General features: G+C 48.8%; 1 protein-coding gene across 5 annotated transcripts in view; it reads right to left on the bottom strand.

Moving 5' to 3' along the window:
• Positions 1-4,685: 4,685 nt before the first annotated feature.
• The window catches only part of LMF1 (lipase maturation factor 1), a 159,954-nt gene continuing 140,829 nt past the window's right edge, over positions 4,686-23,810 (bottom strand). For all 5 annotated transcript variants that reach the window (XM_042864536.1, XM_042864540.1, XM_042864538.1 and 2 more), the window contains 3 exons: positions 20,809-20,992; positions 13,936-14,048; positions 4,686-4,937 (listed from right to left, as the gene is read on the bottom strand). In XM_042864536.1, coding sequence (XP_042720470.1) covers positions 4,763-4,937; positions 13,936-14,048; positions 20,809-20,992 — 472 coding nt within the window. In that variant the 3' untranslated portion in view covers positions 4,686-4,762. The remainder of the gene's footprint in view (positions 4,938-13,935; positions 14,049-20,808; positions 20,993-23,810) is intronic.

Below are 23,810 nucleotides of genomic sequence, written 5' to 3'. Positions count from 1 at the left end.
TTTAGCCTACAGGTTTCTGCCTCATGCCCAGCAGTTCACACTGAATTGTTTAGCCAAACTTAATCTACTGGGAAGGAAAAAAGCTCTTTCCTTTAAAATGTGTTAAAGCAAAGCCAGCTTCTAAAGGCAGATTGGAGCAGGGGAGGTGTGCCGATAGATTTTCTGTGGGATCTCAAAGACTGCAGCTTGGCTGCTTTAAAGCAAATAACCACAAGTTATACATGAAGGAGGAACATGAGCTCTGTTTGGAGCACGGAGCTGTCAGTGCAGGTAGCACGGGGCTGCCCCTGCACAAAGCGCTGGTGCTCAGCGTTACCTTGTGCTGCTAATCTCGGCAGAGAGCTCAGCTGTCCTCCAAAGCGACCTTTCTTATGTTTGGAGACAGAACTTCAAACTATAAATCCATCATTAAAGACTTTCCAGCTGTCTGAAATTCCCGTGGGAGGGCGAGCGCTGCGTGTTAACACACGGCACAGGTTTCCATCTCACCTCCAGAAGACAGCTCTCCTGGAGGGCCTGGAGACAGGAGGGGATCTGCAATGATGTGAGAGCTCTTGCAGCTTTGTATTCAACAGAGCCTGAGCCAAAGCTTCATATGGCTATAACACAACCAAAGTGCTCCTTTCCTTCGGGGACCCCAAACAGCCTGATCCATCCTCCCACATCCCCCTCCCTTGGACACCTTCAGCTCATGCTCAAAGCCCCACTGCTGGGTTTTCCCAAATTGCACAGGGAATGATTTATCCACTGGGGCAGCGGGAGCCCCAGAATGCCAGGATGTGACAGGCATGCAGCAGCTGCACCAACGGCTCTAGTGGGACCTCAAGAAGGAACAGGAGGGAGGAATGGGATTAGATGTAACCCCAAATCAGGGAATGAGCGAGAAGAGCACAGCAAAGCCAAAAGAGCTGTGGGGGCAGCCAGGAGCTGCCACATATTATTGTCCAGATCCTAATCCTGGGGCCATGAGGTTGCAGACCCCTGCCCATCCCCAGCAGCACCCAAAGGACCTGGCAGCAGCGGGCTCAGAATTATCTCTCAAGACGGATTTATGGTGTGCTGATGTGGGAATGCCACAAAGCTTTATGTCCAGCACATAGCTCAAGGAAAGTAAAAACCTCTCCAAGAAAACTTCCAGTCAACAGATAACACAATGTGGTTCCGATTTCCTAACCCCCACAAAATAATTGTTTCTTTTCTTTTTTAAAAAGTTCTGTCCAAAGGGAAACGTTTCTAATTTAATCCCCTGCATCCACCTTCCTCGCTGCCTTTGAATGTATATTATCTTCCAGCCAGCACTGCAGCGTGGAGCAAGAATTTTAGATTTAAAAAAAAAAAAAAAAAAAAAAAAAAAAAAAAAGCAACCTTTAAACAGCACAATGCACAGCAAACAGGAATGTAAATGACGGTCTGGGTTCCATTATCCCTGACCCAGAGGTTGGAAACCAAAAGAAATTAATTAAAGCGGGGCGGGGGGCACCCTGCGTGCTGCCGGCGAGTGGCTGCAGTGCAGAGCTGCCGCGTCCCTGCGCCCTCGCACCGTCACTCACCGGACGGACCGACCCTGCTCATGCAGCTTGTTTGCATTAGGGCCAGCATGGAGGGGAAGCAGCCAGCAGGGCTGGGGCAGTAAGGGGCTTTTAGAAAAAAGGAAGCTTTGGGTGGAATGAATGAGGAGGGAGCACCGGTGGCTGCAGCCATGTCAAGGGAATCTCCAATGGCCAGAGATAGGCATAGATCAGGCTTGATGCCAGTGTAGCCACTGTGGGCTCCAGGTGTCCTCATGTCCCCAAAATACTGCCACGAACACAGTGGCCATGGGCTGCTCGAAGCCCCCAAGATAGGATGATCTCCAGCCATTCCCTGAGCATCCAGCCCCTGTGCTGAAATTAAGCCATGTGAGAGCTAGGAAAACAAAAGGTGAAATGCTTCAAATAACACCTGGCAGGGAGGTAGTGCAGGCAGCTCCTGTGCTTCCACAGGGCACAGGGATGCTCCGCAGGAAGCTCTGCTGTGCTGGCAGTCCCCAGGCAAAAAACTCAGTGCTTTCTGGAGGGCCATTAGCTACAGCAGGCACTGAGAGATGCGAAACATCCTCCGTCACCCTGACCTCAGCAAACGCAGTGCGCATCACTGCCCTCGGCCCTGTTGGTGTGGTGGGGGGGGGGAGGGGGTGTGACACTGAGAGTGACACAGCATCTCAGCACTTACCTGTCTTTCTGCACAGTAATCCAAACAAAACGTTCTCCCTATTGTTTGCAGAGGAATATCAGGTTTGAACTGGGGCAAATATTTAGGAAAACACAACTGAGTCATAAACATTATTTACCGTTTGGAAAGTGCTATCCATGGCTCCAAGCACTGGGCAATGGGCTGTGCACCTCCACAGTCATAACCCTGACCAGTGCCAGCTGCAAGGGACTGCTGGGTGGGGTGGAACCTGCTGCAGTGTTGTGCTCCCCTTGGTGACAAGGGTAGGTGGGAGCACGCGGTGTCCCCACAGCATAAGCTGTCCTTAGCGTCACCATTTCAGTCACTGTTGGTTCTGGGGCTCAGCAAGGCATGTCTGGACACCACAAGACGCTGCTTCAGTTTTTAACACTGTTAGGTAAAAAGTAAAGATGAGTGAGGTTCCCTGTGCTGCTTTCTTCAAGCCTTTTTCAGATCTATGTGCTGGGTAGTGCCCGTTCAGTACACGTGGTCCAAAAGTGGGTAGAAAGGCATGATGCAGTGAGCCTGCAGCCACAACCTGTGCAGCCACCCCCCTGCCCTGTCCTGGTATGTGGGTCAGGCTTGCTTGCACGTTTCTTTTCTGATGTTTTTCCTTCCAAACTGCACTCGGCCACAATGCTGAGCTTCTTGTGTCAGGAGGGGACAGACTGCACTGGATCAAATGAGCTCGTGGACAGCGCAGGGACAAAGCCGCCATCAGTCCCCACACGGCCTTCATGTCGGCCACATGAGCGCCGATCTATTTCAGAGCCACGCTCATCCCTGCGCCCGTGGCTTGCGCTGACCCCAGCCGGGTGGCTGAAAGCCTCTTTGTGTCCTGCCACAACCCCGACCCAAAGGCACAGGCTGTGCAGCTCCAGGCACACAGGCCATGCAGGCCACAGGCTGCTCCCCGAGCACAACACAGCCGGGTCCCGAGCTCCGTCAGCGCCCAGAACGAGAGAAAGGGCCCGTTATGAAGCCCCGGGCTAAGCAAACAGGAAAAGCAGCCCAGCGCGGCCACGCTGCCAGGCTGGGACCTACTCAAACAAAACCCGTTTGAGCGCGGCCGTGCTGGCGGCAGACTCAGCGACTCCAGCCGCTCCTAAAAGCAGGCCCTGTCTCACAGCCAGCCTGGGCCCGGCCGGGCGCTGCGGGCTGCACAGGGCTGTGCTTGTCCCGGGGCACAGCCGCTGACTCACGGAGCCCACACAGCACGGAGCTATTTCGGGTTTCTCAGCAGACCTGCGGTTTTTCTGCAGGCAATCCCAGGGCTAGAGATTTTATGCGTTGCACACGTCACTTTGAACTTTTTTTTTCCCCCCTTTGAGAAGAAGTGTCTGCAGCAAAATGTGCTAACAAGAAAGCAATTATTGCCACAACCCGTCGCTTCCAGCTGTTCACGCTCTGCTCCTTCCCGTCTTCCCCCCATGTCCCTGGTGTGGGCTCACCGAGTTGCACCCACATGGTCAAACCACTGGGGGTGCCGTTAAACACAAAGCAGGAGGAGGGCACGCTCAGGAGCAAAGAATGGGGAACGCGGGATCGCTCCATCTGCCCCATCTGTCCCACACAGGATTCTCTGAGCCCAGGGACGGTTCCCTCTGTGCTGCAGAATCTGTGGCTCCAGATGCAGACTGCTGCCTTGTGATCAGGGGGTGCTGAGCAGGACCTTCCCAAGGACAGGAATGTCTGGAAGAAAGCAGCTTCAATGGCTCAGTGAATTGCCTGAGGCTGGTGTGAGCTCTGTGCCAACAGCACATGTGGAAACTGCAACTGGATGGTTTGAAATGGGATGGGATATGGGAATGAGCATGGATTAAGATGGGACAGGGAGGGGACAGGGTAGGATGAGGGGGATGTGATGGTGAAGCGCCCTGTGCCAGCCCAGTGCCTCCTCTAAGCGAGGTGCATTGAAAAGGGAACCACTCCTCTCACAGCTTCACTGTCTACATTCACACTGAAATCGCCATCAGTGCAACAAGTGTCTTAAAATGCACAGATTTACATCTGTATGAGTCTTGAGTGTGGCCCTGAGAGCTTTTTGTAAAGTAGACAGCACTGAGAAAGGGGAGGGAGGCTTTACTTTTACCTAACCTTTCCCCCTAACATACATTTGATAATTTTTGTCCATTTTGGGTCTGTCTGGCAATAAAGTGAAATTCCAGCATCAGCAGAAGTATTAAAATCCACTTCACAAATGCTTGTTGCAAATCTGAAATGTGTCAAATTGGACATATTAACTTGACTTAGTATTTGTTCATCTTTTTCCTGACTCTAGAGCTGATGATTTTCTAATGGAGCAGCCTGACAAAAGAAATCAATCATCAGGCAAGGCCACGAGAAGAAAGACAAACAGAAAGGAAGAGAAAGATGAGAAAAACCAGACCACAGCAGCAGGTGGACAGGTTGTCTGGAAACCTCCTGTAAAATATGTGTAAACAAGGATATGTGAAAAAAAAAAAACACAGAGATAGGGAAGAAGTGTGATTTATAAGGGAGCTGACGGCTCTCCCAGCTGGTCACTCTGGACCTGTCTCACTTCCCTCCATCAGTCCCGCTCTGGGTACGGCCAATTTCTGTCTTCATAAAACTTCCTCAGCCCCTGGAGGTTGACAGGGGGGAAGTAGGGGCCGATCCTCTTCCGAATCCACCATTTGCCCTGTGCAGCATGCGTTCCTCCAGGCTGGCTGAATTTGTACTTGAAATGTTCCCCTCGGATCCACCTGCAGGGAAACAAAGCAGAGGGTGGTAGGAGGGGCTGGGCACCAGAGCTGTGGGTGATGGATTGGATCTGCATTTATGTAACTTCCCTGCTACCACCATCAGTGATGCCAGTGCTGACCGTGCTGGCTCCCTGGAATGCTATTTGAGGATGATGCATGGGGAAGGAAAGCCTTCGCACACCATCACTGTGTGCATAATCCAGCACCACACTATTGCTCCACACCCCTTTCTATGACCAAGTTGAAAGAATAATAATAATAATAAAACACCAATACCATTTCTTTTTCTTTCCCGAAAGCACCTATGAAGTATTTCTGCTGGGAAACCTGTGGCACGCACACTCCCCATGTCCCTCTGCCCCAGCGAACGGCTGCTCCCTTTGCTCCACTGCTTATTAGCAGAGCTCTGAGCGCATCTGTTTTCTGGCCGCCCTGGGAGTTGACAGAAAAGGAGATTTTAAAGCAGTGCAGAAAGAAGCATTCATCAGCCTCGCAAAACACGTTTGGAGGCTAACCATGCCGCTTGGTGCAGGAGCTGTGTCCCGCTTGATGTAGGGCATGCTGACAAGGGAAGGAGTAACACCCCAGTCCTTCAGCATCGGGGTCCCTGTTTGCAGAGTGCATCGCCGCATTCACTGGATAAGTTCATAAAATAACCCACAATATAAAAATGTCAAAGTCATGTCAGTGCTCATTTAAACCCGCTTTGCTTCACTACTAAAATACAAACCCTGCTACTGAGCAGGGCACTGCGCTCACGCAGCTGCTGGCTCCCGGGCTGCACCTCGGGACGCCATAAAGTCAGCTCCTACTGCTAAAATAATTAGGGACGACTCCTGTACATTGGCCATTAGCACTCACCTGTGTAACACACTCACATGGGAAGCAGGAGAGATTGCAGACGGCTGATAAAACTACAGACCAATTAAAAGGTCTGCCGTAATCACATCTTGACATCTCAATTTAAACCTTGATTGGCACCCAGATGAGCAATACAGAAATGATTCTGCTAACAAAACATATTAGCATGCAGCTGTTCACCACTTGCTGCTGATGGATCGTCCCCTGGCTGTGCCAAAAGCAGAGCAAACACCTCCAAGTTTCACCCTCGTGCAGGCAAAAAGGAGTGACCCAAAGTAGCCCAGAGCAGCGCATTTGGAGCTGCACAGAACAGCCCTCACCCAACAACTGATAGGGGCTGGGTGACAAGGGATGACAGTGGTGAAGGTGTGCCCCATGGCACCCCTGGTTCAGGGATCCTGCCGCTGTCCACTCTGTTACTGCTATGGCTGTTTCTACACCTTTTTTTCTGAGGCTGCTAAAAGTCAAATGGAGGCTGAAGTGTTACTCCCACAGTGTTTGCTTCTCAGGAGCACAAAATTTCCTGTTAATAATTAGAGCAGGAAGGTTTATGCAGGCTCAGTTAGCCTGCAGGCTCCTGTCTGAGACAGATAGGAGGTTTAACAGCTGTGATGCTTGGTTGCTTGCTTGAATTCACGAAACACATCTACCATCCCCAAACCTTCATTCTACCATCACTGGCTGCCTAGAGAAGGGCAAAAGCAGCTGCTCTAATCCTGAGCTATCATCATTCCAGGAAGCAAACCACTCAGACTGCTCCTCTAAAAAACTGGCAAATAGCACCAAATAGAGGCAACTATGTTCCCTTTTTCTTGCTGGGGATGCAGAGTGTGGAAGACTGAGGGCTTTGTCTGAGCGCCCTGGGCAGGGCTCAGACACCCCAGTACTGCTTGGACCCTAAAGTACCTTCCCCTACACCAAGGTCCACCCAGGACCCTTCTGGAATGAAAATCTCCTTGCCCCTCCTGAATGGGCTTGCCTGCCCAAATTAAGCAATATCTATCATCTGATTTGGTATGATTTTTCCCATATGTTCTCTGTCTATTAAAATGTTTGCTATCAAAGGGATCGGCATGTAAAACTAGAACCGTGTGAGCATTAAAGCAACCACACACAACTGAAGCTGCATTTTTGTGGCAGAAAGTTTGCCTTTCTATCTGAGCATGTTTCCAGCCCTTATGTTCAGAGTCCAAACAAACCTGAGAGGTCCCCGTGAGCCCCAGCCCCAAACCAAACAGCCCATTTGTCCCACCATATCCCACCTGCATCAGGATGCACAGTAAATCCTGAGCTGCTCACAGCCTGTGAAAGCTGAGAAACTGCAGCAGAAAACCTCTGAGCACAAAACACCAGGACATCAAGGCAGAGCATCCACTGCCCGTCCTTCCTGTGCCTTCCTGGGGTAGGGGAGAAACACAGAAAGCTTGTAACCATCATCAGTCTTGACTCCTGAGGCTCACTGATGTAAAAACTGCGGCATTTAATACCCACTGGAGCCCCTTGTTTCAGGGCTCATAGAGTTTACAAGCTCCCCCACTATTTATAAGCTACCTGGGTGCCTCGTTTCCGAAGTTTCAGTTTGCAGTCTCTATGTTCCCTCCTCCCTAATGCAGGGAGCAAGAACACCAGGGACCCACCAAGCCAGGGCTCGCAGTTTGCAAACATCACCTGGTGACCTGCACAGCTGTAACCCATACAAACCCCATGCACACAGAATGAAGAACTGCTATGGGCTGCAGCTTGCCTTACAAAAAATGTTGTTTTTTTTGCTTTGCTTTTTTTTCCCCCCCCGCAACTTTGGGGCTCATGCAAAGACCTTTTGGGGTAGTGGAAGGAATCCAAAGGTCCCCGAGGCTCCTGTGAGTGCAGGACAGTGCCAGCTTGCAGAGCCTTGCTGCTCAAGGGAAACATCTTCAAGAAGTTTATGAGGAAGCTGCTTGATTTCATCTTTGTTAAAAGGAGACTGATGCCCTCTGCTCATACCAGAGGGATGAGCAGTGCTCATGTTTCAGAGGCAGTCAGGAAGGTCAGGGAGGCCATTCCTCGCTGCAAGCACTTTCCCAGGATTTACCAAGTGAACACAACTCGAGCTCTCTCTGACCTGCTGGGAAGCAGTGGCAGCAGCTACATGGAGGAGGCATCCAGGCGAGCCCAGATGAGGTCCAATAGGAGACACCAGAGCAAAATCATCCCATGAAAAGCGTGATATGGTCATAATAAAGCAAACCAGACACTCCTCCTCCAGGAGACTGAAAACCCACTCTGCTATGACAACAGTAGGATGCAAGACAAGGGAAAAGAGCATCCCATTGCCAGCTCCACTGCAGAAGTGAAGCAGCCACACGTGCCCCCGTGCCATTGCCTCCTGGGTGAGCACGTGCCCTCCATCGCTGCCCACACCAGGCAGGGCTTCAGCCCCGGGAAGGGCAGAGAGGCTAAAAATACTTTGCATTATTTTTTAAATCAATATATTCATCCCAGCAGATGCCTGGTAGCAGCTGCGCTGCAGCACTTTTAAGATTCGATCATATATCAGCCTATTATGACATCTTCCAACTGTACGTGTTAAAAATTAGCAGCAATATTGGAGTTGTTGCGAGGGAGGGCTAAATCTCCCAGACAGCTGTAATTAGTTCCAGAGGGTGCAGCTGTCTCCCTGCAACAGCTGAGGGGTTCGAGGGAAAAAACCAGAGCCGGTGTTTTCTGTTAGAATTAATGGCCTGACAGGGCAAGCAGGGGTGGGAGAGGGAAGAAAGAAACCAAAACACGAGGCGTCCTTTCGATGTGTTGTTTTTTTTTTTATCTCAAGGTTCCCCACTTCACTGTAAATCAGTGAGCAAGTGGCAGTGGAAAGTACAAATTCATTAAAGCAGCAGAGCCTCCATCACTGGCTCTCCTGCTTGTTCTAGCCCCATGAGCAGCAGCGATCATAAATTCAACTCAGCCCACGAACCGCTTGCAGTGTAAGGGCTGTTTTATGGGTTGTTTTTCCATGTCGCTGACTTCTCTTTCTCTCAGGTTCCTGAAAGGTCTGGCCCTTGAGCTGGAGCATCTCATCCTCAAAACTCTTGGGAGAGGGCAAAATGTCTTGTTTTGCCTCCATCTGACAAATTAGAACATGATGTGATAGGGACACGCTCTGGTGGGCACGGTGGGGATGGGTTAATGGCTGGACTTGATCTCAGAGGTCTCTTCCAACCTTAGTGTTTCTATGATTCTGTTCTATGATTCTTAGCAAAGCAAACCTAGTGGGAAAGGAACGTGGGTATCTACCAGGCTTAGGCACTGCCTGGATTCCCCTGGACATGGGGCCAGCACACAGTCTCTGCAGGTGCAAGGATGGAGCAGATCAGCCCCACCATGGAGGTGGCTCTGTTAACATTGTCCCCATATGTAGGGAGCTGCAATAAAACCCAACGAGACAGCCAAAAGAACATGCTGGGACTCTTTCACCCCTGAGAACTGCATCACTTCCCAGGACAGGTCTCATCGCTGGTAAACGGCTTTTCATGGGAAACGTACAAAAAACATCTTTTCCTTGCAGAAGACACCTACAACACATACTTTCCCTTAATCCTCTGCTTCCTGCCTTCCTGCTGCACCACACTCATTAGTTACAGGATGACTGTTGCCCCTGTTGGGATGGACTTCTGTTTGTTTGTCCTATTTAAAAAAACACACACTTTTTGGTCTTTTACTCTAAAAAAGCACCATGACTTCCATAGTGTTCCTAAAACCAACTCGACCACCCCAGGGCTGAGCGCAGAGCCTTCCTCCTCCCACGCCATCCTCTCCCCAAGGTTTTGGGGAGGTCTCTTTTCCTGCACCCAAGGGAGCAGCTGCTGGTTTGCGTAATTTCTGATTCTCTTCTGTGCTCATCAGGGCTGTAAATAGATATTTGAGGGCACAGCCCTTCCCAGTCAGGTAGCATCAAATTGGAAGCACTGCCACCATAAATAACACCGCTGCGACAAATCCAGGGCTTCGGCTGCATGCTGGGGCTCTTCCAACAGAGCGTGACTATAATTGGAATAAAAGTCCTTAAGTGAACATGATTTAATATCAGAGACACTGAACACTTCAGGTCCAAAATAAAATCGATATTTTTTTTCCTCCCCCTGTAGGCAAAGCCCCGTTTTTGTTTTCTCTCGTTGTTGCAGGCTGTTTCCATGACGGTGCGTTAAACACTTATTAATTTCTCAGCCAAAGCCCCACCATTCAGATTTATGACGGCGGGTGTTTTATGAACTATCCGCTGCACAATAATATTTTGTAAATCTACATTCCACAAACATCACTTTGCTTGAAGTAAAGCTTCACACTCAGCTAGGCCGGGTGCTCAACAATGCCCTCATTTTTAATCAGTCACCTGTTTCTCATTTTAAGTTTATCACACTTGAAAAAATACTATAATTTCTAGAGTTGTAAAGAAACCTACAAACTTTGGTCTCAGAAATTTCATTTCGAAGGCATTAACTCATTTTGAAAGTCCCTTGGCTATTTAAGGTGTAGAGTTTCCATTAACAGAATAAACTCCGCGGAGTATGGAGCGTAATGTTCTTATGGAAAACAGTCCCTTCCCCTAATTATTTAGTCTAGCAGGGAATGAAAATAATTAAGTCTCAAAATTCCCCTTAGAGTGGAGGGGGAACTGGGAGGAAAGCAGCTACTGAAAGGAGTGGAGTGGCGATGGCTGGAGGTGGGCATGAGCAGCATTAAGGTTTGCAGTGACAGCCCCACACCACCCAGCGCAGCTTTGGACCCTTCCATAGCCCAAGAGCTCTGGAATTCTCTCTTCTTCACAAGTATTACCATTATGGCTCAAATTTAAGGTCGCTGCTTGCAACTCAGATGAAATTACACCACCAAAAAGGCACTGAGAATCTGCACATCCAGTGCTCAACTCAATGCTGCTAAGGAGTTGAAATTAAAAAACAATTGAATGGCTTGGGCTAGAAAGGTTCTTAAGGATTACACACTGGATGCCTTGCTTATAAAATCACAGAATGGCTTGAGTTGAAGAGGACCTCTGAGTGCTGTCTGGTCCCACTCCCTGCACTGAGCAAGGACAGCCAAAGCTCCATCAGTGCTCAGAGCCCCATCCACCCTGACTGTGGGTGTCTGCAGGGATGGGGCACTGCCACCTCTCTGGGCACCCTGTGCCACTCCACACCACCTGTGGCATAAAGACCTTCTTCCTTATAACCAGTCTAAATCTCCCCTCTTTTATTTTGAGATCATTTCCCCTTGTCCTACCACAACAGACCCTGCTGAAGAGTCTGTCCTGCTCTCCAACTGTTCTCACACCACAGTGTTACCCATTATGGCCAGGGTTCTCTGGGTGGATGGGGGTGCAGGAGGGACCCTACTTCAGGGAGCTTAAAATCCAGTGAGGAAATGGCATTTCTGAAATGCAGGAAGAAAGCCCCAGCATGGCAGGGAGGGAGCCTGCCTGAGCAGAACGAATGCGGGAGCAGAAGAGATTGCCAGAGCTGCTGGAGTGTGCCAGCCATGAATACCAGAAGTGTAAACTCAGCAGAATTGGGAAGGGGCATAAAAAATACAAAAAAGAAAAAAAAGAAAAAAAAAAGAAAAAAAAAGAAAAAAAAGAAAAAAAAGAAAAGCAAATGATCAGTTTCCATGTGCAGAGGAAGTGCTAGCAGCAAACAGTAATGGAAGAAGCACAAATAACAACCAGGGACAAAGTCACGTTCTCACACCTGGGTGCAATGCAGGGAAGCCAGTGCACGTATTGGGGTTGGCCCACTGAAATCAGAAACGTGAGCAGCAAACAGGGTGAAGCAATGCGTTGGACTCCAGGCTGGGCCAAAAGGAGCATTTGTAAATTGTTATTTTTATTTTAAGCCACCCAAAAACACACTAGGCCCATGAAAAACTTTTAAAGCAAAAGTAATGCCAGAGCAAAGGCAGCTGACACATAAAACCAGCACTGGATGCTGATCTTTTCCTACTATAAACTAGCTGCTAAGGAGTGAAAACAGAGTCTGAGCATTGGTTAGAGCAAGGTACTGCATGAATCAAAGCCCTGTTTGCCAAGATATGGAGCACTGTGTGCAGTACACAGCAACACACTGCTCTGCCATCGCTGACCTGCCTGTGCCCCTTGAAAACTCGGCAGTCACTATCCTGTAAGTGCTAACAAAGATAAAGATTTGCTGTATTTTCATTTGAAATTCCTGAAAATACAATTTCCTCACCTGTCACAGAACACACTAAAAACTTATAAGCTTTTTATATGTTTTTCAACACCACCGATGCCAGAACACACAAAAGAGGTGCAGCCCTTTGTGGCAAAGCCCTGAAAAGATGTGATGCACGTCTCATTTCTGAGCTGCTGTGATGTTTGTAGTTCTGGCTGTGGTGAGAAAAAGGAGCAGCACTGCTGGCACTGGGCAATAAACAGCTCTGGGATTATGGAGAGCTTCTGTCGCCGCCGAGCCCTGCTCACTGCCAGCTGCCACCAGCTGGTACCCACATCTGGCTGCTGGCACCGGGGGACACCCAGCTCCAACTGGGGGCTCTGACACAGGGCCAGCACCATACAGGCCTCCAACAGCTCCTCCAGCACTTCATACCCCACCATGATCTCCCAAATGCTCCCCAAAGGAGTCCTGCAGCAGCCCTCTCCCAGCCAAGCAGAGCTAAAATCCCTCATAAACGGTATCAAAGTTGTACCCATCCATGCTAAGGGACATGCTGGTATCTCCCAGCACACCTTTTGGAACAGTAGTTAACAGAGGCTCTCCAAGCAATCTCCTGGGCTGCAGTCAGGATGTAATTATTTGTGTGCATAACCTGCTGCCCGTGCAGCCCAAGGAGCCATGGCACAAAAACCTGGACTACACACCCAGATACAGCATACAGGGAGGGCTGCGCTGAGAATATGGGCTCTGAAAAGGGAATCCATACAAAATCCCAAATAACTGATCTTATAGCAGTCTCAGCTCCTATCTTTGGAGGGTGTCACCATCAGCCTGCAGTAATGCTCTGATGGGGCACCAGTGCTGCACGAGACCATTCTGGCTGCTTGGGCATCCTCAGAAACATGGTTATAAGAAATACTCAAACACAGTGTTGGGACACTCACTGGTGTCCCAAGCTGTGTATCTTGTGGTCTTTTCTGTATACATACATATATACAATCTCAACATATACTGAATCCCATATCCAAAAGAAAGCACTTTGGTAAAAGGTGGAAAGACATTCTTAATGTCTAAGCTTGAAAAGCAGTCTCCCCATAGAGGATTTTGGGGACACACTACGTTAAAACTGAAAAGCACAGCTCTGCTTCAAAAGGAAGCTCACTTCACATGGTGCTGGGAACCTTAATCCCTGTTTGTAATGCATCATGAGAACCTCAAATGGAAAACATTAGCAAGAGCATAATATTACTTGAGTTGATCCAAAATTCCCTTAAAATATTTTTTCAGCTAAAAATAACTTCATCAACAAAATAGACACTTTTGTGTAAAATTTCCTTTTGTACCAAACCTTGGGGTTTTCATCTGTGCTTTGCACTTGCTGATGTTTGCTTTGTCACTGAAAATGCAAACAATTCCAAGACAAGTGTCAACAAAAACAATTCTTTTTGCAGGACTGTTTCATCTTTGAAGTATCCCAATAGGCTGCTGGAAATGGTATTTCTGATCTGACCTTGCAAAGAGATCATGGCAAAAAATCTGAGGCTGTGGGGCAGGAAACCACCGTGGTAGGTAGGATCCATGTCCAAGAGAAGCAGTGCTGGGCGCTGGGAAGGGGCCAGCCACGTGTCCCTTGTCCCCATCATGGTACTGAGCACCAGATCTCTAGGGAGACAAGTTATTTAAATTGCCCTATTGAATACCACCCGCGTGGCATCAAACACAAAGAGCAATCAACCAACAGGGATGGTGACTCAACCACCTCCTTGGGCAGCCTGTTCCAATGCCCAGCCGCTCTTCTGGAGAAGAAATTTCTCTTGATATCCAACCCGAAACGCCCCAGCACAACTTGAGGCTATCATCTCTCATCCTGTGGCTGGTTACTGGGAGACCGAAACCTTCCTTCCAGTTGGAACACTTATGCTGAATGCACAGCCCAGGTGCTTTCTACCAAGAAGCTTGCCCCAAGCACTTACCGTGGGGGATCCCTGTCCGCAAATGGGTTTGTTGCTATCAGAGACAGGGCCTCCTCCTCCTGAGCCAGCAGCTTCCCAGCCAGGTGGATGATCCACTCGTTCTGCTCATATGTCTGCGAGAAAGAGGATGAAATACAGATGTGAGGCACCTTTTAGCTTTAATTAAACAATTAAACACATCTATGTGATCACTGGGCAGGGAGTATAGTTGTTGCAATGGCAAATGAGAGATTTGCTGGTGCTGCACGATCAGACCGTGCAGGGTCCAAAACCTCAAGGCTGAGACCCACTGAGAATTCATCCATCATTTCAAAATACGTTGCTTTCCCTGTTGTGTTAGCAGACAAATAATAGAAGAAAGTGAATTCTCTATTCCTGGATTCTCAGCTACCCAGACTACCTCCAACATCTGTGCCATGCCCTTTTTCCTGCTACCACTGAAACCAAATAAATCAGCCCTAGAATGCTGCAGCCCACATAGAGCTGCCAATTTTGATTCCATATTTACCTCCCTCCATGAATGAAAGCTCCTCACCCCCTGCAAGGATTTTTGGTGAGGCTCCATAAAAAGCATTTCCCCTTCTGGTGACTTTCAGTGCCTTATACTCATTTTTTCTCCCTTTTTTAATGTGCACCTAACTGGATTTTTTAATGCAAGCAGTAGGGGACACTGTGGGAAAGCTAAACCCAGCATTTGTACCTGCAAGAGTGTGACTACTGCAGAACATCAATGCAAAGTTACTCTGCAAATCTCTTATAATGGCAGTTTGTTATTTCCGTTACTAAGGGAAATGGCAGAGAAAGGAGACGCAAAGCCCCGAATTCTGGTGGGAAGCTCCATCAAGCAGCAGTGCTACCTCACAGAGCTTGTGACCTGTGCTCATCACAAGCTAAGAGGAAAGCCTCAGATATTTCAGACTAGAGCTTTGTAGAAAGTTTCCTAGTGGCACTGCCTGATGTGCAAGGAACCTGCGGGTGAGAAGCCAGAGCTGCACAGAGGACCTCAATTCTTCAGAGCCTGCTGCAAACCCACAGGGGTTGGTGATGGCGGAATGGGCTCCTTGGCTTGCCCGGTCTCCAAACCATTAATTAGCGGCTCCATGCGCACGAGAGTTGGACTTCTGGTTTGTAAAGTGTTTTTCTTATAAAATTTACAGCATGTCTGGCCCCAGCAAGGTCTGCGGTGAGAAATTTCCACCCGGCGCGGCCCCCCCTGCTCCCCCGGCACCACGGCCTGGATATGGCGTGATGCTGGGAGCACTGGGAGCAGCGGGGCTGTGCTCACGTCTGTGCTGCTTTACTCATTACCCAGTAAAGTGATATGGTGGTGAAGGGGGAAAGAAAGAGCCCAGGTGATTTGGGCTCCATCCAGGGCAGCATCGTGGAGGTGACAGTTCCTCTCTGTGGCTCCACTGGGAGCAGACTGAGCAGACTCTGTGCTGAGCTGCCATACCTATCTGTGATATTTAGGATGGGAGGGACTCACCTGGCACTGAGCAAAAACGGAAGAGTCAGAGCTTGAACCACCAAAAACATTAAATACAAGAAGCCAAGTGCTTCTTGTATTTAACGACACTAAGGTGTGCATGGTGGGTCCAGCTTTTGGTTTTGGATCTTTGTAAGTGGAAATCCTACAGCATCCCTGGCCACTTCAGGTGGAAAAGCCAAGGGCAAAGCACACCCCCAGGCATTTTCCTGCTGTTGTTGGGACAGGAACATTGGCACCGGGACCAGCATACAACATCAGCATCAACCCAATGAAAAGGCATGAGAAGAGCAGCTCCCTGAACCAGGCTTTAGGCAGAACACATCATTGGGACTGGATTTGCTCCTTGTCCCCATCTGTGTGCATCGCTGCAGCCTCCCCAGTACCATGCAGCAATGCTGCACCCATATTTCTCTGTAACCTTTTCTATTCTCCAGCTTCACCGTTTTCACATTTTACCAGTGTATAAACACAGAATTCTCACCTTGAAAGCATTCATTTACATACAGATGTATTTCATAACCCTATAGGACTTTAAGCCCAATCACCACTACTGCAGCTGCAGCAGCAACGAAATTCTGCAGAGATAATGTGAAAGAGAATAAAATAATCACAAAAAATATGTTAAAAAAACCCAACACGCAGCACTACAGGGAACACATTCCCAACTGAAATAATAATAATAAGAACCCTTTTCCTCCAGGTTTAATTGGTCATTTAATGGAAAAGGACTGCGGATTAGTGTGGCATTTTATTGAATCTCAGTCCTGGCACAGGCGCACAGGAGGAGGTAACTCTGAGATGCACATGTGGAAACAGCTGGAAACTTGGCATTGGAGCCCTGCATTATGATTTTGCATGGTTGGGAGCTCTGCATGTTCTCACATTGGGTGGATGGCGGGGGAGTTTGCATTTCCATGCTGTTGTAAGGGGTATTTCTGGCACCACAGCCTACCCATATTGTGGATGCAAAGCAGTAACTCCACCACTGGGGATGTTTTCACCCAACACTCATATTTCTGCTTACACTGATGTTTAGGAATGACCTCAGCACTCACTATTTGGAGAAGCTGAGCTATCAGCTAGAGGAATGAACCATATTGCACAGAAGGAACAGCACAACCAACACAAGGCTTTGCTTTCTTAGAACTCCATCTCAGTGTCTGCTGCCATCCTTCTACCCAAGCGGATTAACCAAGGAAGGCTAAAGGCTACACCATGTCCCACCACTTCCCTTCACCTCCCAAGGCCAGGTTCCATCACTTCCCATCAACTCACCCTCTTCCTAGGAGTTCCCCAAAGAGGCAAACCATTCCTCTGCAGTACTGTTCTCACTGTACCATTTAAGAGGGCAGTTTCCCCAACCTACCAAGAGCCACCCCTTAAGATGCTTTCCCCTCCAGAGAAGCGTCCCCGGAGGAAGACAACCGACCCCAGCCAAACAAAGAAAATATAACTCCTACATTCTGCACATAGACCAAACCACCTGAATGTGGCAATGGAAAATGGAAGTGAATCGAAGTCTGTGTTTTTAGGAGGGGAAGGAAAGGAAATGTAAAAGGCTGTGCCTAGTGCACTGCGCATGAGCTTTAGGTTTTACTGTCCTGCACACACCTCCTTCTGCACGTTGCTGCCATGCAGCGTTTTCCTGTACCTCCTGGCTGGACGACCCAGGTAACAGACGTTGGAATACAGTATTTTATTAAAATATTCATCTCCCTTCTCTCCATATCGGGTTTCTTTTTCTCAGCTCTCCCAGTGCGTGCAGTAAGGTGAAGCCTCCTTTCCCAGCTCCCCTGTCCCGCTGCTCACATTTCTGTTCTCTCTTTGGGAGTCAGCTGAGTTGCACCCATAAACTCATCCATCACATCTGGCAAACACACCTTTCTCCTAGGTGCCCCACAATTGCTGTCATTTAGTGGTAGTACATGCCACTTCAGAGGGCTTTTAGGACACGGTGATGTGCAATCTGAACGGCACACTGGCATCCGGTGCCATGTACTCAGTTAACACGAGGTAACACAATTCCCAATTCACTTCTTCACGAACACATGAAACAAAGTGATCTGAATTTTAGCTGCACACCTTCTGCACAAAACCATCCCGACACCTGGATACTTTTGGAGTCACTTCAAGGTATAACAGAACACTGAGCTTTAACAAACAGCGCTGAGATGGTGCTGGGATTGTTATTTTCTGTCTGGTTACGACCTGGTGAGCAGCACAAGCATGTTTCTGCACTGGCCAGACGCAGACCCCACTATGGAAAGCTTACACAGTCTAAACAGAAGAAATACCCTTCATGCCACAGGAAGGAGAGAAGAATCCCTTCCTTTGATTTTTCATTATTCAGAGCACTGAAGGCTTTCCACTGCTGCCCAATGGTGAAGAACACGTCTTGTTCTACAAACAAGGTGCCTCTGCCAAGCCTGAGGCATCCTGCTACCAGGAAAAGTGACCAACTGAAGTATTTTGTTTTCTGGTTGTTACTTCTGACCGATGCTGAACCCACCACAGGCTGCTGCAGATCTGCCCACAGTGCTTTCTGTACCAGTAGCACAGCACGGCTCCATTTGGGGTTGTGGTGATGGGGCCCCTACGAACACCCACCGTAAGTCAGATGATTACAGGAGCGGTGCCATCAGCTGGAGGGCACACAATGCTTAAACAATCTCTTTCCAGCAAAATCGAGATCTCTGCATTAAAACAACCAGTTGCAGATTCTGCCATTGCATTATCTTCCTGTTGGAAACTTTTTTCCTACCGCTTAACCTGAATTTTCCCGAGATTAAATCATATTCTGCCATTTAGCCCATTATTTCCTCCCTTCTCCACAGGGACCCAGAAAACAGATTGTTACTTTCCACTTTGCGGTAGGTTTTCCTACATCCCAAACCTGCTCTGCTGCCTTTCCTCCTGCTCCCAGAGCATGCAGAGCTATTCTCATGGTTGCTGTGGACCCAAGATTCTGTAGGCCCCTCTGTTGCACCCGTGCCAACTGGCTGCATCCTTCCCAAATTAGGATGCTCGGCTCAGGAGGGGGGCTTTTCACTTCTATCTGCTCAGACCCAGACCTGCAGCACCAATGGGGGCTTTTAGACCTCTTCCTCAATTGTAAACGGCATACTGTATTTGAGTAATAAAATTAACATCACAAACATTGCTTCCTGGAAAATAATGCCACGTTACATTACTTATAATTAAGGCACTCTGGTAATTAGCAGCCAACTGCTAATTGCAGCTCAGTGCAGGGCAGCATTGGCTCTCCCTGGCTCCCCCATAGTGGGCTCACAGCACGTCCTGCAGTTACAGCCAAGGTGGGAGCTGTGCAGGAGGACGGCGTCGTATGTCAAGCGGTGATGAGGTGCAAAGAGGAACCTGTCAGGAGCAGCACAAAGGGATGGTAAATACCTTCCCCCAAACTCCTTGGACTTTTCTGCAGCCTGTCAGAACGGGATATGGCAGGTCCTTAAGCGGCTGCCTCCAGCACCAACCCCGCGACGGCGGCAAACAGCGGGGTGAAAAAATCCAGAACTTCTGAAAACAAATTAAACCTAATCCAGAGGCTGAAGGAACTTGGTTTTATGGACTCCATAAACTACTGTATGGGCTTTGTGGAACTCACCCGACTGCACAAACTTCTGCTGGGCTTTTGGCTTCTGGTTCCTCATCCTTCCCACTGCCTTACCAGACTCAATCTGAGCAGTGAGAAAAGGGGCAGCCAACAGAATCCTGGGCTGCATCAGCAAGGGGTGGCAGTGGGGCAGGGAGAGAACTGTCCCCCTACTCTGCTCTGCCCTTGTCCAGCCTTGGGGTCCCTGGCACAGAGAATTGTGGAGCTGACAGACGGGGTCCAGAGGAGGGCATGAGGACACTCATAGGCTGTGGCACCTCTCCTATTGAAACAGGTGGGGAGCCAGGGGTGTTCAGCCTGGAGACTCCAGGGACACCTCAGGCAGCCTTAAAGTACTTGAGGAGAGCTTATAAACAGGAGGAGAGCGACTTTTTACACGGGCAGATAGTAACAGGACAAGAGGGTATGGCTTTAAACTAAAAGAGGGGAGATTTAGATTAGATATTAGGGGGAAATTCTTTACCAAGCTGCAGTGGGAGGCCGTGTGAACACCCACATCTTGCTATAGAAAGGATCTGTGGCCTCGTGGCAACCTCGCAGCAGGAGGAGACAGCACATCTCCTGTGCACGAGCACTAATTACTGCTAATCAGCTGGTGCGGACAGACGCCTTCGCATGTGCACGGCCCAACAGCCCCCAGGCTGATAGGTGCACTTCAGGGAACCTCCTGGTGCATTAAAAAAATAATCATAAAGATGCAAATGAGGCTGTGTTATTTCCTCTTCCTGCTCGTCCCCAGGCTGCCCCATACATCACTGTCACTCAGTGCACAGCCGCTGCCCGCCGACAGACAGGGCTGGTGCATGGCAATGTCTCTCAGCACCAGCACAGCAGCACTTGCCATGATGCTGTAGTATCAGTGCCTTGTGCTTATTTGGGCTCCTCAGGCCGTGGGCATTCTAATCTGGTGGGGGCATCCAGCCCATGGCACGGGGTGGGGCTGGGAGGGCTGGGAGGTCCCTTCCAACCCAACCATGCTGTGATTCCATGCCGGAGCCCTCTTGAAAAGCAGGAAGCTTTAAACCAACAGCTCCAACTTCTGCACCGTCATTTAGTGCTGAGCAACGCTGCTGGCCAGAGCTTTAACCTTTGCTGTCGGATAAGCATACCTAATGCAGATTAAATGAAATTCCAGCACACAAAAAAACTAGCAGGGTAAATATAAAACCATAGCCAAAGAGCGATGGTTATGTCATCACTGAGGAATTTAAGAGGCATCTAAATGAAAATACCACAAAGAAAAAACAGTGAAGTTTGGGGCAGGGGGAGAGAAAGAGGAAGGACGCCAGGAAGGAACGTGAAAACAAGGGGAGAAATGGGGCTGCTCCCACCACTGCCGTGAGCCCCAACTTTGTAACACTACTCTACATTCTCCTGGCCATGCCATTTTGCAGAAAAGGCTATTGGACGTTAACAAATTAATTTACAATAATTCCCCTCTTCTCTTCCTTAATGGAGACCCATTTACCTGTCTATGGGTGCCAGCTGAGGATGCCATGTCCCTATGCAGAACAGAGAGCAATGGCTGCCCACTGCACCACCAATTCAGGGATAGGCACTACCTCCATCTCTTTAACTCTTGTTATTGCTGAGAAACAATTAAAAAGCCTCACAGCAGCAGACATCCTTTAGGAATACAATTTTTTTTTAAAAACGTAATTAAGTTAACTGAGGCTTCAAATATCCACCCTCTGCCCCACGCACATTGTAAATTCACATGGATTGCTTTCCCTGGTCCAGGGGATGCACGTACCTGGAAGGCCGCAAACCACATCAGCCAGTCCAGGCGGTAATGGTAGGGTGAGATGAAGCACGGCCGTCTCCACAGGTCCCCAGGCTTGCACTTGAAATCAAACTCCTGCCAGACAGCAGCGGGGTCATTGGGGTCTGGGCTGGATGTTCCCTGGAGGATGACTTCGGTTCTCTCCTTGGTGATGCTGCAGAACACAACATCAGGTCTGTTATCTGTCTCAAGTCAAGGGTAGATGTAGCACTTAGGGACGTTGTTTAGTGGGTGTGGTGGTGATGGCTTGGGGTTGGACTTGGTGATCTTACAGGTCCTTTCCAGTCCCAGTGATCCCGTGATTCTATGACTTTCGTTCTCTTTGTGGGCCAACTTCTCTCTTTGGCATAGAATCATAGAACGGTTTGAGTTGGAAGGGACCAACTTAAGGCCATCTGGTCCCACTCCCTGCACTGGGCAGGGACACCCACATCCGTGCTCAGAGCCCCCTCCAGCCTGATCACAGGTGTGTGCAGGGATGGGGCACTGCCACCTCTCTGGGCACCCTGTGCCATCCCTCAACTGCCATTAGCATAGAGCTTCTTCCTTATATCCAGTATAAATCTCCCCTCATTTAGTTTTAAACCATTTCCCCTCGTCCTGTCACAACAGACCCTGCTGAAGAGTCTGTCCTCTTCTTTCTTACAGCCCCCTTCAGATACTGGAAGGCTGCTAGCAGGTCTCCCCAGAGCCTTCACTTCTGCAGTGTGCTCAGCAGCTGGCTCTTAGGGCACCACCACCACCAGTCCCTATGCTCCTTCCTGGTCACAAGAGAGGTTTCACAGAGCTATTCCTCAGCAAGAGAAGGAGGTACTGTATGAACTGCTGCAAATCAAGCCAAGGAAAGCAGAAAGGAAAAAAAAAACGCCCCTGAAACACAGTAGACATTTTGAATCTGCACTAAAAAGCACTCAACCTCATGGCAGGTCACATGCATTCCCTCTGCTGCTGGGTTTGACTTTCTCTGCACAGCAAGGTGTAGGACAGTGCAGATAGCAAACTGTCCAGGCCACGCTAAGCCCATGTGAAAACATGACTGTTGAGTTTCCAATGAGCTGGCAGTGATGCTCCATCTACGCAGAAGAGCTGATTTTCCTCACAAACACATAACTCTCCCTTATCCAAACCATGCAGCTCCTGACACCCTTTCATCTTTCACTCCTTTGGTCCTTCCTCCTACTGAGGAGAAAGCCCTCAGCCCTAAAACTGAAACTCTGGAAACACACAGACACCACCTTCTCCCTTGATGTTTTCCAGTGATAGATGCCTCCAGCCCACAGAATGCTGCGCATCTCAGCTTATAATTGTTACCTCCGTTTAATAGATTTCTGGATTCTCCAGCCAAGTTCCATATTGTACACTGGGCTGAGTTATGAGCTGTGGCCAGCTGCCCAATGGTTAGAAACACACTGTAAATCAGGGACACCAAATTACTAATAAAAGTATGTTCCTACTGTGTGATTCAAAATATGTCAAGTTTCACATAATCGTATATTCATTATAAGCTGCAATCCTCTTTTTATTGGTTTACATAGGCTGGAATTACAAACATATTACAGCAGCATTTCATCACATGCTCTTTAGGTTCTGGTAACTGCTGAAGCAGAAACCATAGACTGAAGAAGAAAACGAACAACAACCCAAAGAAAACAATCTCCCGTAGCTTCACCGCTCCAGCCTTCAAAGAGGCTCAGGGGTTATTTCTTTCTCCCTGAAAAAATGGAGAAACTTCAGTGTTTTCCATAACCTTTTAGCACTGGTATTTTTAATTATGTTTTTTTTTTTTTTCCCCCTCTAAGTTTGTTATTTTTCCTATAATATCTGCAGTTCAAAACATCAGAGACAACAGCCTATCCATGTGATGTCCTGCAGGTGTGCTCTGCACCTCCAGAGCTCACAGGAGGCTCTGCTCCTCCCAGCCTGATGCTCTCATAAAAGCCTAATTACTGCTGCTCCTCCTACAAGACCTGCTCACAGCCCACCAACCCAGAGCATCCCCTGGGGAAGGGAGGCAGCAGCACAGCCAAACCCAAGATGCATGCAGAAAGAACTGGCTCTGTTGTCACCTCTGTGGTGGCACATAAGCCACTCTGCTCATTCCACCTTGATGCCCTTTGCCTTGTGTTCCCCAGCTGCAAGCTTTCAGGACAAGGTTGCCTAACTCTGTTGGCTAGTTCCCCATAAGCACGAGGTGTTTCTCAGCATTTTCACAGGTGTTTTGATCAAGGAGAGGCAGTGGGACAGCACTCACCATGGACTGCAGGTTGCCTAAGCTTGCTGGCCTGTGCCCCAAAACCCAGACTCAGGTTCCTAATGCAGGTGGAGGTGCTTCCCCTGTCCAGCCCCATCTCGCAGCCCTCAGTGGATTTCCTGAGCTGACGGCAGCAGCCAGACTGCTGAGCCTGTCCTCTCCATCTGTCTTGCTCTTTTTTTTTTTTTTCTTTGAGCCCATTTATACTTTCGTCTCTGCAGTTTCCTGTAGCAATGAATTCCCCAAGTCACTCGTTGGAAAAAGCACTTCCTTTTGTTGGCCTTAAATCTGCTACCCAACAGCTTATGTGAATATTTACATGAGGGACAGCGAACATGCGCACGGGAAGAGGAGTTCACCATAAATAAAGTGGGCTGGTGATGGTGAGGAATATCCACTGGATGAACTCTCTTATGGATATTTTCATCCTGCTATTACATCTGCTCCATCAGTATAATGAGCTCACTAAAAGTAGCTCAAAGAAAACAAATTATAATTCAGTGGGAAAGAAACCTGCTCCTTCTTCTCTTTCTCTCTCATAAACAGATATTCCAAGTCTACGGCTACTGGAAAGATTCCTGTTTGGATTTAAGGCTATTGGACCACACTTCTTGCTGCTGACAGTGGAGAGCTATACGACCCTGCTGGAAGGAAGCTCTATGAGAAGGACCTGGGAGTCCGGGTGGCCAACAGGTGACTGTGAGCCAGAAGTGTGCCCTGC

Source organism: Lagopus leucura, unplaced genomic scaffold, assembly GCF_019238085.1.
Source record: "Lagopus leucura isolate 7727_CA_CO unplaced genomic scaffold, USGS_WTPT01 Super-Scaffold_760, whole genome shotgun sequence".
NCBI classification, from domain to species: domain Eukaryota; kingdom Metazoa; phylum Chordata; class Aves; order Galliformes; family Phasianidae; genus Lagopus; species Lagopus leucura.
This window is presented reverse-complemented; position numbering and strand designations above follow the sequence as displayed.